At 45.8% G+C, this 13,209-nt stretch overlaps 1 protein-coding gene across 2 annotated transcripts in view; it reads right to left on the reverse strand.

Annotated features, from left to right (window-relative positions):
* Nucleotides 1–273: 273 nt before the first annotated feature.
* Nucleotides 274–13,209, reverse strand: part of SCN8A (sodium voltage-gated channel alpha subunit 8) — a 218,556-nt gene continuing 205,620 nt past the window's right edge. Inside the window, exon 27 of one of the 2 annotated variants that reach the window (XM_017861547.1) lies at nt 274–3,765. In XM_017861547.1, coding sequence (XP_017717036.1) covers nt 2,618–3,765 — 1,148 coding nt within the window. In that variant the 3' untranslated portion in view covers nt 274–2,617. The remainder of the gene's footprint in view (nt 3,766–13,209) is intronic. The other variant, XM_017861546.1, reaches the window with a different exon arrangement.

Here is a 13,209-nt window from a genome sequence, read left to right on the forward strand (position 1 = left end):
TACTTAGCGGGATCTTACAGCTCTGTCGCCCATCTCAAGACCTAAGAACAATTATTAAGTTTAGCCAAATCTTGCATAGACGTGGTTAGAATTTATTGCACATTGGAACAAAAATATATATTTTTTGTTGTTTTGGAAAAGACCATTAGCAATAAAAAATTTTTTGTCTGTCTGTCTGGTTTGGGGATGTACATTGGCTGACAGCATCTAAGTTCTAAGAAGAAAGAAAAGTATAAAAAATAAAAATAAACATGACAATGGCATAAGCCAGAAGCCATTTCCTATTTAATAAGTTAATAATTTATATTTACAAAAAGGCATGCCAATAAAATAAAATTATATTACAGTATTTATAATTCTCTTAAAAAGAATAACCACACATGTCAGCTTTTGTTTTGTGCTGTTTACAATGTAGCCTGTACATGTTACTATACATTCATCCTAGCAGTTAGCAGGGTCACTGAAAGATATGCCTTCCCAGTCTGGTATTGGGTGTAGTACAAAAATTCTACGGATGCTGCTGCAGAAGCACGCTTGAGAGAGCTGGACAGAGTTTCTAGTGGTCCAACAAGATAGAAAGCTCTGCTTACCGACTTACTGTGGTTTGTTCTATGCAAAACTAGTCAGGTGGACTGTGAAATTACCTTCAAAGTGCTTCTACTGCAAGGCAGATCGGTGTGTCTGATTATGGGTTGGTGCTTCTTCCCCCTCTAGTGTATGGTTCAGGAAGAAGTTATTTTGATTTGGTTCACATGCTAAAGTCTCTTTTCACTCTTTGTATAGACTTACTGACACATTCAACTGCAGCATCTTGGCTTTGAAATCCAGTCATTAGGTGAGAAACCCCTGGACTAAAAACTGTCTTTCCTAAAGCAGGAGATGGAATGGAAGAAATGATGCTCCCCCAGAAGCCACACTTCAATGACAATGGGCAGGTCGCTAAGCAGATTGCAAAACTGGCTGCAAGGGAATGCGCTGGGGGAAGCTGGAACATCCTAAAGAATTAATATTAAATTGCTTTCTCATGAAAACAAGTGCAGTAAAGAAACCAAGTGAGCTTGGTTCAGAGGCGGCTCCATCGCTACCTCAGGTCCCACCAGTGACTATTATTCTAATAATAAATGAAGGAAATCACAGCCGTAACCCCAGTGCTGCTATCCTCACCCACCTCTGTGGGCAAGGGAAGCCCTGCTCAGTGGAGAAATGTGATGGAGGCAGGGGGAGCCATGCAGTGTGTGAGTACGCGACGACCCCTCTGCAGAAGAGAGAGGCCAGTTCAGAATATCTGAACCCCTCGCGGTATCGACCCATGCCTGGAGAAAGCCACAATGCAGAGGACATGATACGAAATGAAATGAGGACCCCATAACTCCCAATGAAAGGTCGTTTTAAGTTCCCCAAATTACCTCTAGAGATAACTGGTGCTACTTTGAATAGCACTTTTATCTCTACCCCAAATAAGTGTCAATTCTCCAGTATGAAGGCTAAACGATCATCATAAATACTGCAAGATACAAATGAATTTTTTAGCCCTAGGATTTGGTTTTACAGTGACATAAATAGTACAAGCCATTTGGGATCAAAATCTCCCCCATGTACTGGACACAGAGCAGCATTAAATAGTTCATCTTGCAAAATGTGCAACAATGGCTGTATGTTAGAGATGTCTGTTAAACATATACACGCAACGGATCCATCTGCTTGTTGGATTGGGTTTGTTTTTTGTTGGTGGTGGTGTTAGTCAATTAGTTGGTTGTTTCCCTACCCAGAAGGTGTATGAAGGACTTTTAAGAACTCATAATAAAGAATTATAGCCGGTATGGAACTCTTACCATTTTCTCCAAATACAGTGAACGGTGCAGGGCTGGGTCCTGTCCAAAGGCTGACCCAATGCAAGGGACTAGATTAGTAGTGTCCTGTGGTGTATGGATCTCATGCATGACTTCTGATCACGGCATGCCATCATGCAAATCATTTCTACGCATTGAACGAGCACAATGTTTGGAATCGGCCTGAGCAAGTCCTCCTCAGCCTGAAGAAACCTGATTGTTTTCCCCCACCCATCTCCAAACCACGTGAAGCCCATGTGGAGAAGATGCGCTTTATGTCAAAGAAACTGACAATTAAATGACATGGGCTAAATGTGAGTGTGTGTGTGTTTTCTTTTTGCTGCTTAGCTTAACTAATGTAAGAATGCAAATATAGTTTGCATGAACAAACGAACTTTTAAAGTGATGCCTTCTGCTTCTGAGAATCAATAAAATGAAAAAATAAAATCCATTTGGCTGCAACGGAAATATGCTGGTCCCGGCAGCCTCTCTTCTGTTTCTGTATCTGGTTAGTTTTGTCCTAAGTTGCATTGACTGATGTGGAACATGCAGTAACCACCTGCCCAAGCATTAGAAAATCTGTGAGTCTAGGGAGCGGGGTCCTTTGCCCTTGGCAGGTCACTGCTCAAGATGCAGCTGTGTTACGTGGTAAGCGGACGACGTTTGGTATAGATCTTCAGGTTAGAGTCTCCACAGCTGTTCTGCATTGATAATATTTTCAGGAAGTTTGTAAACAATCTTTCACTTGCGAGTTTTAGATCTGTATAATACTGAATTTTTGTTCTCCTCTAACACTTGGATTCTCTGACCTCTTTTTGTCTTTTGGTTCTTTCCCTTCTTCCTTCCTCTGCCCGCTGCTGTTTCTCCTTTTCAGGTTTAGTTACACTGTCATAGGACGGGAGGGAGGCTGTAGATGGGGTGCTCTCTTTTTTCTCCCGGTGTGTGCCTCCATTCTCCAGCTTATTAGAAGTTGTCTTTTTGCAGATGAAGCCCCGCCTTGCCAAATGTCCCCGGTAGGCACGCTGCAGGACCACCGCAGATACCTCCTCTTGCTTGCGACGCAGCGTGGTTGTGATTGGCTCGTAAGACACTTTGGAAGGATTGGATGCCACGAACCGCTCTTCCATCTGCTGCCGCAGGATGTCCAACTCCCCGCTATCTCCCAGGACCCGCTTGGTGAAGGCAAAAAGGATGTCCAAGCAGTGGATGCGATCCCCGCTCACCATTGGCAGATCCATAGCGATGAGCTCAATGGTATTGGGCTTGGGCACTCGGAGAGGATGCTCCAAGGCATCTGCAAAGTCTGCCAGCTTACAGTACTCAATGAACTGGGTAGCATCGGGGTCGAACTTCTCCCAGATCTCATAGAAGGTCTCAAAGTCATCCTCACTCAGAGGGTCTGCACTTTCCTCTGTGGCTACACTGAAGTTCTCCAGGATGATGGCAATGTACATGTTCACGACAATTAGGAAGGAGATGATGATGTAGCTTACAAAGAAGAAGATGCCCACTGAGGGGTTCCCACAATCTCCCTTAAAGCCACTCCCTGGGTGTTCCTTATCTAGGCTGCAGTCAGGGGGGCGGTTTAGGATGGGCAGCAGCAGGCCATCCCAACCAGCTGAGGTTGTGATTTGAAACAGGCAGATCATGCTGTTGCCAAATGTCTCAAAGTTGAACATGTCATCAATACCAGCCTCGTGCTTCACATATGCAAAATTGGACATCCCAAAAATGGAGAAGATGAACATGACCAGGAAGAGCAGAAGGCCGATGTTGAACAGGGCAGGCAAGGACATCATTAAGGCAAAGAGCAGGGTACGAATCCCTTTGGCGCCTTTGATCAGACGCAAGATGCGCCCAATACGGGCCAATCGGATAACTCGGAATAGGGTTGGGGAAACAAAGTATTTCTCAATTATATCTGCCAGGAACATTCCTAAGAAGAGGAATAGAAGATGTTATGTTATTGAGATTGGAGACACCCTTTCTCTTCACTTTTTTTACCTGGCACTGTGGAACCCTTAGGTTCAAAGGGCTTTGCAGAATAAGTGCCTTACTATTCAGTCTGAACTCTCAAAAAGTGACATTTTGGCTGGGCATGGTGGCTCACGCCTGTAATCCCAGCACTTTGGGAGGCCAAGGCAGGTGGATTACTTGAGGCCAGGAGTTGGAGACCAGCCTGGCCAACATGGTGAAACCCTGTTTCTACTGAAAATAAAAAATTAGCTGGGCATGGTGGTGCACATCTGTAATTCCAGCTACTTGGGAGGCAGAGGCACAAGGATCACTTGAACCCGGTAGGTGGAGGTTGCAGTAAGCCCAGATCACGCCACTGCACTCCAGCCTTGGTGACAGACCTAGACTCCTGTCTCCAAAAAAAAAAAAAAAAAGGTGACGTTTTGAACATACAGAAAAGTAGACAATAAAATAGACACCTATGTGCCAAACACTGCATAACTAACACACAAATTTGTTTTTTGATGCTGTTTTTTGTTTTGAGATGGGGTCTTGCTATGTTGCCCAGGCTGGTCTCAAACTTCTTGGCTCAAGTGATCCTCCTACCTCAGACCTCCTGAGTAACTGGGATGGAGCACAGATTTAATACAGGCTAGCATTTTACCAATTTTCTTCCTCTTTCATCATTCCCAGATGAAGCATCCACAATCCTGAAGATGGTATGTATCATTCTAGTGTGTGTGTTTATAGATTTACTATGTAAGAATCCTACATATATATAATTTCCTACTATGGTTAGGAAATTATACTATATCTGTCTTATTTATTTAGTTTAAACATGTTGTAGAGATAAGGGTCTTGCTATGTTGCCCAGGCTGTTCTTGAATGCCTGGGTTCAAGCAATCCGATCCTCCCTCCTCAACCTCCCAAAGTGCTGGGATTACAGTGTGAAATGCCACATCCAGGCTGCATCCGTCTTCTGAGGTCCATCTATTTAGGTCTCTACCTTGTTTTGAGATTTAACATTACAATTGTGAGATTGATCCCTCATGTTGAAATAATTTTAGATTATTCATTCTAACAATTGAGTGGTATTCCCTTTTATGAATAGATCCTCATTTGCTTGTTTTCTACTCAAGAATGATTAGGTTTTTTTTCCCCAGATTTGTGCACATATGATTTTCTAAGATGTTACTGATACTCTCCACAATGGAATCAAATTTCCATATCCACAAACAATAAATGAGACGTCCTGGCTCCACCTCATGACCTCATTATCCTTTAACTTTGATGTCTTAGTTATTCTGCTAGTGCTAGCAATTTTCAAAGTATCTTCTTCTTTGCTCTGAAAGAACATCGTTGGTTTCGCATAGCCCTACCTCCCTAGTCTACCAAACTAGCCTAGAAAACTAAAGGGACTCTCAGGAGTGACTTTCAACTCTGAGCAGATAGATTTTGTGCTGCAAGTCGTGAATCAGAAACCAGTATCAGGCTGGGTGCAGTGGCTGATGCCTGTAATCCAGCACTTCGGGAAGCTGAGGTGGGCAGATCACTTGAGGCTAGGAGTTCAAGACCAGCCTGCCCAACATGGCAAAATCCAGTCTCTACTAAAATTCAAAAAAATTAGCTAAGTGTGGTGGCACATGCCTGTAATTCCAGCTATTTGGCAGGCTGAGGCACGAGAATCGCTTGAACCCGGGAGGCAGAGGTTGCAGTGAGCCGAGATCACGCCACTGCACTCCAGCCTGGGCGACAGAGTGAGACTCCGTCTCAAAAGAAAAAAGGTACAAAAGTTAGCTGGGTGCGGTGGCGCATGCCTGTAACCCCAGCTACTCAGGAGGCTGAGGCAGGAGAATTGCGTGAGCCTGGGAGGCAGAGGTTGCAGTGAGCCGAGATCACACTCCAGCCTGGGTGACAGGCAGAGACTCTGTCTTTAAAAAAAAAAAAAAAAAAAGGAGAAAAGAAAAGAAACCAGTATCAGCAGGTAAAGATGCCAAGGCATTAGGATATAAAGGCAAAAGGTGAAAGTGTGCAAATCAGAGAGCCTTTTCTAGTTATATTCATCCTGGGATTCGCCTCANGGGCTCCCAAATCCTTCACCTGCCTCAGGTTGCATCTTTTCTACGTTGCTGATTACAATTTTTTGCTATGCTTGGCTCCTAACTCCCTCTGTGGAATGATAGTGGGCAGCTCCAAGTCCTTTTATCCAAAAGAAGCCCTTGGGGCTCTGCAGGTGCTGTAAACCCCACCACACCTCTGATTTGTATCTGCCAACATGGAACAGATGTGGAGAGGATGAAGAAGTAGGAAGAAGTTGAGAAGAAGGGAGGGAGGGAGGGAGGGAGGGAGGGAGGGAAAGGAAGGGAGTCGAAACGTCTGGGAAATGACAACCGAAGGGAAGGCACTGACATGTTCTCCTTGTTCAGTACCTTCTCTTGCTGTCCAGGCACTAACAAGACAATGGGAGCTTCAGCTGACATGAGGGATTTAATTTAAGGAAACATTTCTCAATCATAAGAATGCATAAATACTGGGGCAGTTAACTGCACAAGGCTATAGAATCCCCTTTGAAGAATCTTAGCTTTTCAGGAAAAGACAAGATGCAGTAAGTTCATAGAGTGGGTCAGGTAACCTCTTGGAGCCTCTTGGGTCAAGTAACCTCCATGGGGTATTTGAGCCTTCAAGAAAATCTCTACCTTAGCCAGGACCCACCCATGATGATTTCTCAGCTCTCTCAATTAAATCATAACCTGACCAAATAAGTCAGGTTATGTAACATATATTCAAGTATATGTGATACTTGCAGCCCATATATGGTGGGCAAGTAGGGCTTCAGAGAGAATATGATGCCTGAGGTAGGTTTTGAAAGATGAATGTGTTTGTCCCCATAGAAAAAGGGAGAGAAATGGGGCAGACAGTGATGTAGGCAGTAGAAACACCATTTGAGGGGTACTGCAGGTGGTTTCAGAGCTAGTTTTACCCCAATTCCTTGTGATAGTTAATATTGTCAACCTGATTGGAATGAAGGATGCAAAGTACTGTTTCTGGGTGTTGCCAGAGGAGATTAACATTTGAGTCAGTGGACTGGCAGAGGAAGACCCACCCTCAGTGTGGCTGGGCACCATCTAATTGGCTGCCAGCTTGGCTAGAAAAAGCAAGCAGAAGGGCTGGGTGCGGTGGCTCAAGCCTGTAATCCCAGCACTTTGGGAGGCCGAGATGGGTGGATCACGAGGTCAGGAGATCGAGACCATCCTGGCTAACACAGTGAAACCCCGTCTCTACTAAAAAAATACAAAAAATTAGCCGGGCGATGTGGCGGGCACCTGTAGTCCCAGCTACTCGGGAGGCTGAGGCAGGAGAATGGCGTAAACCCGGGAGGCGGAGCTTGCAGTGAGCTGAGATCCGGCCACTGCACTCCAGCCTGGGCGACAGAGCGAGACCCCGTCTCAAAAAAAAAAAAAAAAAAAAAAAAAAAAAAAAAAAAAAGAGCAAGCAGAAGAAGGTGGAAGCAGCTGACTTGCTGAGTCTTCTAGCCTTCATCTCCTCCTGCGCTGGATGCTACCTGCCCTCGAACATCAGACTCCAAGTTCTTTGGCTTTTGGATCTTGGACTTACACCAAGTGGTTTTACAGGGGCTCTCAGGCCTTTGGCCACAGACCAAAGGCTGCACCGTCAGCTTCCCTACTTTTGAGGATTTGGGACTCGGACTGAGCCACTACTGGTTTCCTTGCTCCTCAGCTTGCAGATGGCCTATTGTGGGACTTCACCTTGTGATCATGTGAGACCACATCTATCCTATTAGTTCTGTCCCTCTAGAAAACCCTGACGGATTTTGTTACCAGGAGTGGTTCTAGAGGAACAGAATTTTAAGGATAGATTTCTTTAGTTCCTTTGGGGTTTCTGGAGTTGGCTGCTTAATCTGATTAGACCCAAAAATGCGAAGGATTCTACTTCTGATAGTATGGAGAACACTAATAGTCCCTGGTATGAACTGTTTAGGGAGTTTTGCAAAATAGATGGTATTTGATATTCCTGATTCATTGCTCTTGAAAGGCAAAGAGTTTAGTGACTATGTGGAGAACCAAGGAATATAACGAAGTTGGTTGGTTGCTCCTAAGTTTGCTAGAGAAAGTGATGAAAGAAAAGGATGAGCTCAGGGATGCTAACTCCCAGCTCCAGAAGCACATACTGAGCCTCAAGTCTTCTAAGATTGCCCTGAGTCTTATCTCCTCTAGACAAAGGGCTGAAATGGCAGAAAATCAGACACAAGCTCTTATCATGCAAGTGGCTGAAAATACAGAAAATCAGATACAAGCTCTTATCATGCAAGTGGCTGGCCTGCAAGGAAAGGTGCATGCACAGCCTCACTAGGTATCTATTTTTTTTTTTTTTTTTTTTTTTTTTTTTTTTTTTTTTTTTTTTTGAGATAGAGTCTCGCTCTGTCCCCAGACTGGATTGCAGTGGCACGATCTTGGCTCACTGCAAGCTCCGCCTCCCGGGTTCACACCATTCACCTGCCTCAGCCTCCCAAGTAGCTGGGACTACGGGCGCCCGCCACCAGGCCTGGCTAATCTTTTTGTATTTTTTAGTGGAGATGGGGTTTCACCGTGTTAGCCAGGATAGTCTCGATCTCCTGACCTCATGATCCGCCCGCCTTGGCCTCCCAAAGTGCTGGGATTACAGGCGTGCACCACCAGCCCCTGCCGGTATCTATTGTTAAAGTGAGGGCATTGATTGGAAAAGAACAGGATTCTGCAACTTGGAATAGGGATGTGTGGGAGGACCCTGATGAAGCTGGGGACACTGAGCTTGTAAACTCTGACAGCCTTTTTGTGCCAGAGGAAACAGCCTCCCCATCCCCAGTGGTGGCAATATCCCTTCCCTCACCCAGGCTGCCACCAGCCTTTCCACATTTGTCTGAGATTAACCCTGCAATGCTTGAGGCAACAGTGGTCTCCCCGGAGGCAGCTGCCAGGCAAGACAATGCTGATTCTCCTCTGAATCCACCCCCAACACCCCTGTTTGTTTCTAGACCTGTAACTAGACTCAAGTCATGGCAGGTCCCTAGAGGTGAGGTTCAGAGTGTGACCCACGAGATGAGCTACACTCCAAAAGAACTGCTTGATTTTTTTTTTCTCTTTTTTTTGAGATGGAGTCTTGCTCTGTTGCCCAGGCTGGAGTGCAGTGATGCAGTCTCCACTCACTGCAACCTCCACCTCCCGGGTTCACGTGATTCTCGTGCCTCAGCCTCCCGAGTAGCTGGGATTACAGGTGCATGCCACCATGCCCGGCTAATTTTTGTATTTTCAGTAGAGATGGGGTTTCACCATATTGGCCAGGCTGGTCTTGAACTCCTGACCTCAAGTGATCTGCCCCCCTCAGCCTCCCAAAATGCTCGGATTACAAGCATGAGCCACGGTGCCTGGCCTGCTAGAGTTTTCTAATTTGTATAAGCAGAAATCTGGAGAACAGGTATGGGAATGGATGTTAAGGTTGTAGGACAATGGTGGAAGGAACATAGAGTTGGATCAGGTTGAATTTATTGATATGGGCCCACTAAGCAGGGATTCTGTATTTAATATTGCAGCTTGGGGAGTTAAAAACGGTTCTAATAGTTTATCTGCTTGGTTAGCTGAAACACGGATCGAAAGATGGCCCACTGTGAGTGAGCTGGATATGCCTGATCTCCCTTGGTTTAATGTAGAGGAAGGGATCCAAAGGCTTAGGGAGATTGGAATGCTAGAGTGGATTAGTCACCTTAAACCTACTCATCCCAACTGGTAGGCTCCAGAAGACATGCCCTTCACTAATACCTTGCAAAATAGATTTGTGAGGGGAGCACCTGCATCCTTGAAGAGCTCTGTGATTGCTCTTCCCTGTACGCCAGATCTTACAGTGGGAACTGCAGTCACTCAACTGGATAATTTAAATGCAAAAGGAATAATTGGATCCCAAGGTGGCAGGGGCCAAGTGGGGGCACTTAACTGTCAAAGGCAAGGTGGGTGTAGCTACCCTAATGGGTAGCAGACGCAAAGCAGCAATCAGAATAGTCTGACTAGTGTAGAGCTCTGACATTGGCTAATTAATCATGGTGTTCCTAGAAGTGAAATTGATAGGAAGCCTACTACATTCTTTCTTAATTTGTATAAGCAGAAAACTTCCAGGTCAAGTGGACAAAGGACTAATTTGAATTATAAAAATAGAGAATCATGCCCCCTCAATCCATTTCCAGACTTGAAGCAGTGTACAGACTCACAATAATATTCCCCTTGAATAAAGGGGAGGTCAGGTCCCTTTGAGGAAGGACCCCACTACACTACTGATAATTTATACTGTTAATCTTTCCCCCAATTTTCCCCAAGGAGACCTCCAGCCTTTTACCAGAGTAACTGGTCCTTTTTTGGGGACTACTGGACACTGGACACTGGCTCTGAGCTGACATTGATTCCAGGGGACCCAAAACATGATTGTGGTCCTCCAGTTAGAGTAAGGGCTTATGGAGGTCAGGTAATTAATGAAGTTTTAGCTCAAGTCTGACTTACAGTGGGTCCCAGATTCATCCTGTGGTCATTTTCTCATGCCAGAATGTGTAATTGGCACAGACATACTTAGCAGCCGGCAGAAGCCCCACATTGGCTCCCTGACTGGTAGTGTGAGGCCTATTATGGTGGGAAAGGCCAAATGGAAGCCATTAGAGCTGCTTCTACCTAGAAAAACAGTAAATCAAAAACAATACTGCATCCCTGGAGGGACTGCAGAGATAAGTGCACCATCAAGGACTTGAAAGATGCAGGAGTGGTGATTCCCACTACATCCCCGTTCAACTTTCCTATTTGGCCTGTGCAGATGTCAGATCTTGGAGAATTACAGTGGATTATCATAAGTGAACCAAGTGGTGACTCCAATTGCAGTTGCTATACCAGATGTGGTTTCATTGCTTGAGCAAATTAACACATCTCCTGGTACCTGGTATGCAGCTACTGATTTGGCAAATGCCTTTTTATCCATTCCTGTGCATAAGGTCCACCAGAAGCAATTTGCCTTCAGCTGGCAAGGCCAGCAATATATCTTTACTGTCCTACCTCAGGGGTATATAAACTCCCTGGCTTTGTGTCATAATCTTGCTCGCAGAGATCTTGATCACTTTTCCCTTCCACAAGATATCACAATGGTCCATTACATTGATGACATTATGCTGAATGGCTCTGGTGAGCGAGAAGTAGCAAACACACTAGACTTATTGGTGAGACATTTGCGTGCCAGGAATGGGAAATAAATCAGACTAAAATTCAGGGACCTTCTACCTCAGTGAAATTTCTAGGGGTCCAGTGGTGAGGGGCTTGCCAAGATATACCATCTAAGGTGAAGGATAAGTTGCTACGTTTGGCCCCTCCTACAACCAAGAAAGAGTCACAATGCCTAGTGGGCCTATTTGGATTTTGGAGGCAACACATTCCTCATTTGGGTGTGTTACTCCAGCCCATTTATTGAGTGACCTGAAAGGCTGCCAGTTTTGAGTGGGGTTCAGAACAGGAGAAGGCTCTGCAATAGGTCCAGGCTGCCGTGCAAGCTGCTCTGCCACTTGGACCATATGACCCAGCAGATCCAATGGTGCTTGAGGTGTCTGTGGCAGATAGGGATGCTGTTTAGAGCCTTTGGTAGGCCCCCATGGATGAATCACAGAGGAGGTCTTTAGGATTTTGGAGCAAGGCCCTGCCATCTTCTGCAGATAACTACTCTCCTTTAGAGGGATGGCTCTTGGCCTGTTTCTGGGCTTTGGTGGAAACTGAACGTTTGACCATGGGTCACCCAGTTACCATGCGACCTGAACCGCCTCTCATGAACTGGGTGCTCTCTGACCCATTTAGCCATAAAGTTGGGTGTGCACAGCAGCATTCCATCATCAAATGGAAATGGTATGCACCTGATGGGGCTCAAGCAGGTCCTAAAGGCACAAGTAGGTTACATGAGGAAGTAGCTCAAATGCCCATGGTCCCCACTGCTGCCACCCTGCCTTCTCTCCTGGAGCCTGCACTGATGGGGAAGTTCCCTATGATCAACTGACAGAAGACGAGAAGACTAGGGCCTAGTTTACAGATGGTTCTGCATGAAATGCAGGCACCACCCGAAAGTGGACAGCTGCAGCACTATGGCCCCTTTCTAGGACATCCCTGAAGGATGTGGTGAAGGGAAATCTTCCCAGCAGGCAGAACTTCAAGCAGTGCACCTGCTTGTGCACTTTGCTTGGAAGGAGAAATGGCCAGATTTGCAATTATATGCTGATTCATGGGCTGTAGCAAATTGTTTGGCTGGATGGTCGGGGACTTCAAAGAAGCATGATTGGTGACAAATTTGGGGAAGAGGTATGTGGATGGACCTCCCTGAGTGGTCAAAAACTGTGAAGATATTTGTGTCCCACATGAATGCTTACCAAAGGGTGACCTCAGCAGAGGAGGCTTTTAATAATCAGGTGGATATGATGATTCATTCTGTGGACACCACTCAGCCTCTTTCCCCAGCCACCCCGTCATTGCCCAATGGGCCCATGAACAAAGTGGCCATAGTGGCAGGGCTGGAGGTTACGCATGGGCTTACCAACATGGACTCCCCCTCATCAAGGCTGACCTGGTTATGGCCACTGCTGAGTGTCCAGTTTGCCAGTAGCAGAGGCCAACACTGAGCCCTCAATATGGCACCATTCCTCGGGGTGATCAGCCAGCTACTTGGTGGCAGGCTGATTATATCGGACTTCTTCCTTCATGGACAGGGCAGCGGTTTGTCCTCACCAGAACAGACACTTACTCTGGATATGGGTTTGCCTATCCTGCAAGCAATGCTTCTAAGACTACCATCTGTGGACTCACGGAATGCATTACCCACCGTCATGGTATTCCACACAGCACTGCTTCTGACCAAGGCACTCACTTTACAGCTAAGGAAGTGTGGCAGTGGGCTCCTGCTCATGGAATTCACTGGTTTTACCATGTTCCCCATCATCCTGAAGCAGCTGGATTGATAGAATGGTGGAATGGCCTTTTGAAGTCATGATTACAATGCCAACTAGGTAACAATACTTTGCAGGGCTGGGGCAAAGTTCTCCAGAAGGCTGTGTATGCTCTGAATCAGTGTNCAGAACAGACACTTACTCTGGATATGGGTTTGCCTATCCTGCAAGCAATGCTTCTAAGACTACCATCTGTGGACTCACGGAATGCATTACCCACCGTCATGGTATTCCACACAGCACTGCTTCTGACCAAGGCACTCACTTTACAGCTAAGGAAGTGTGGCAGTGGGCTCCTGCTCATGGAATTCACTGGTTTTACCATGTTCCCCATCATCCTGAAGCAGCTGGATTGATAGAATGGTGGAATGGCCTTTTGAAGTCATGATTACAATGCCAACTAGGTAACAATACTTTGCA

Source organism: Rhinopithecus bieti, unplaced genomic scaffold, assembly GCF_001698545.2.
Source record: "Rhinopithecus bieti isolate Rb0 unplaced genomic scaffold, ASM169854v2 scaffold_56806, whole genome shotgun sequence".
NCBI lineage: Eukaryota > Metazoa > Chordata > Mammalia > Primates > Cercopithecidae > Rhinopithecus > Rhinopithecus bieti.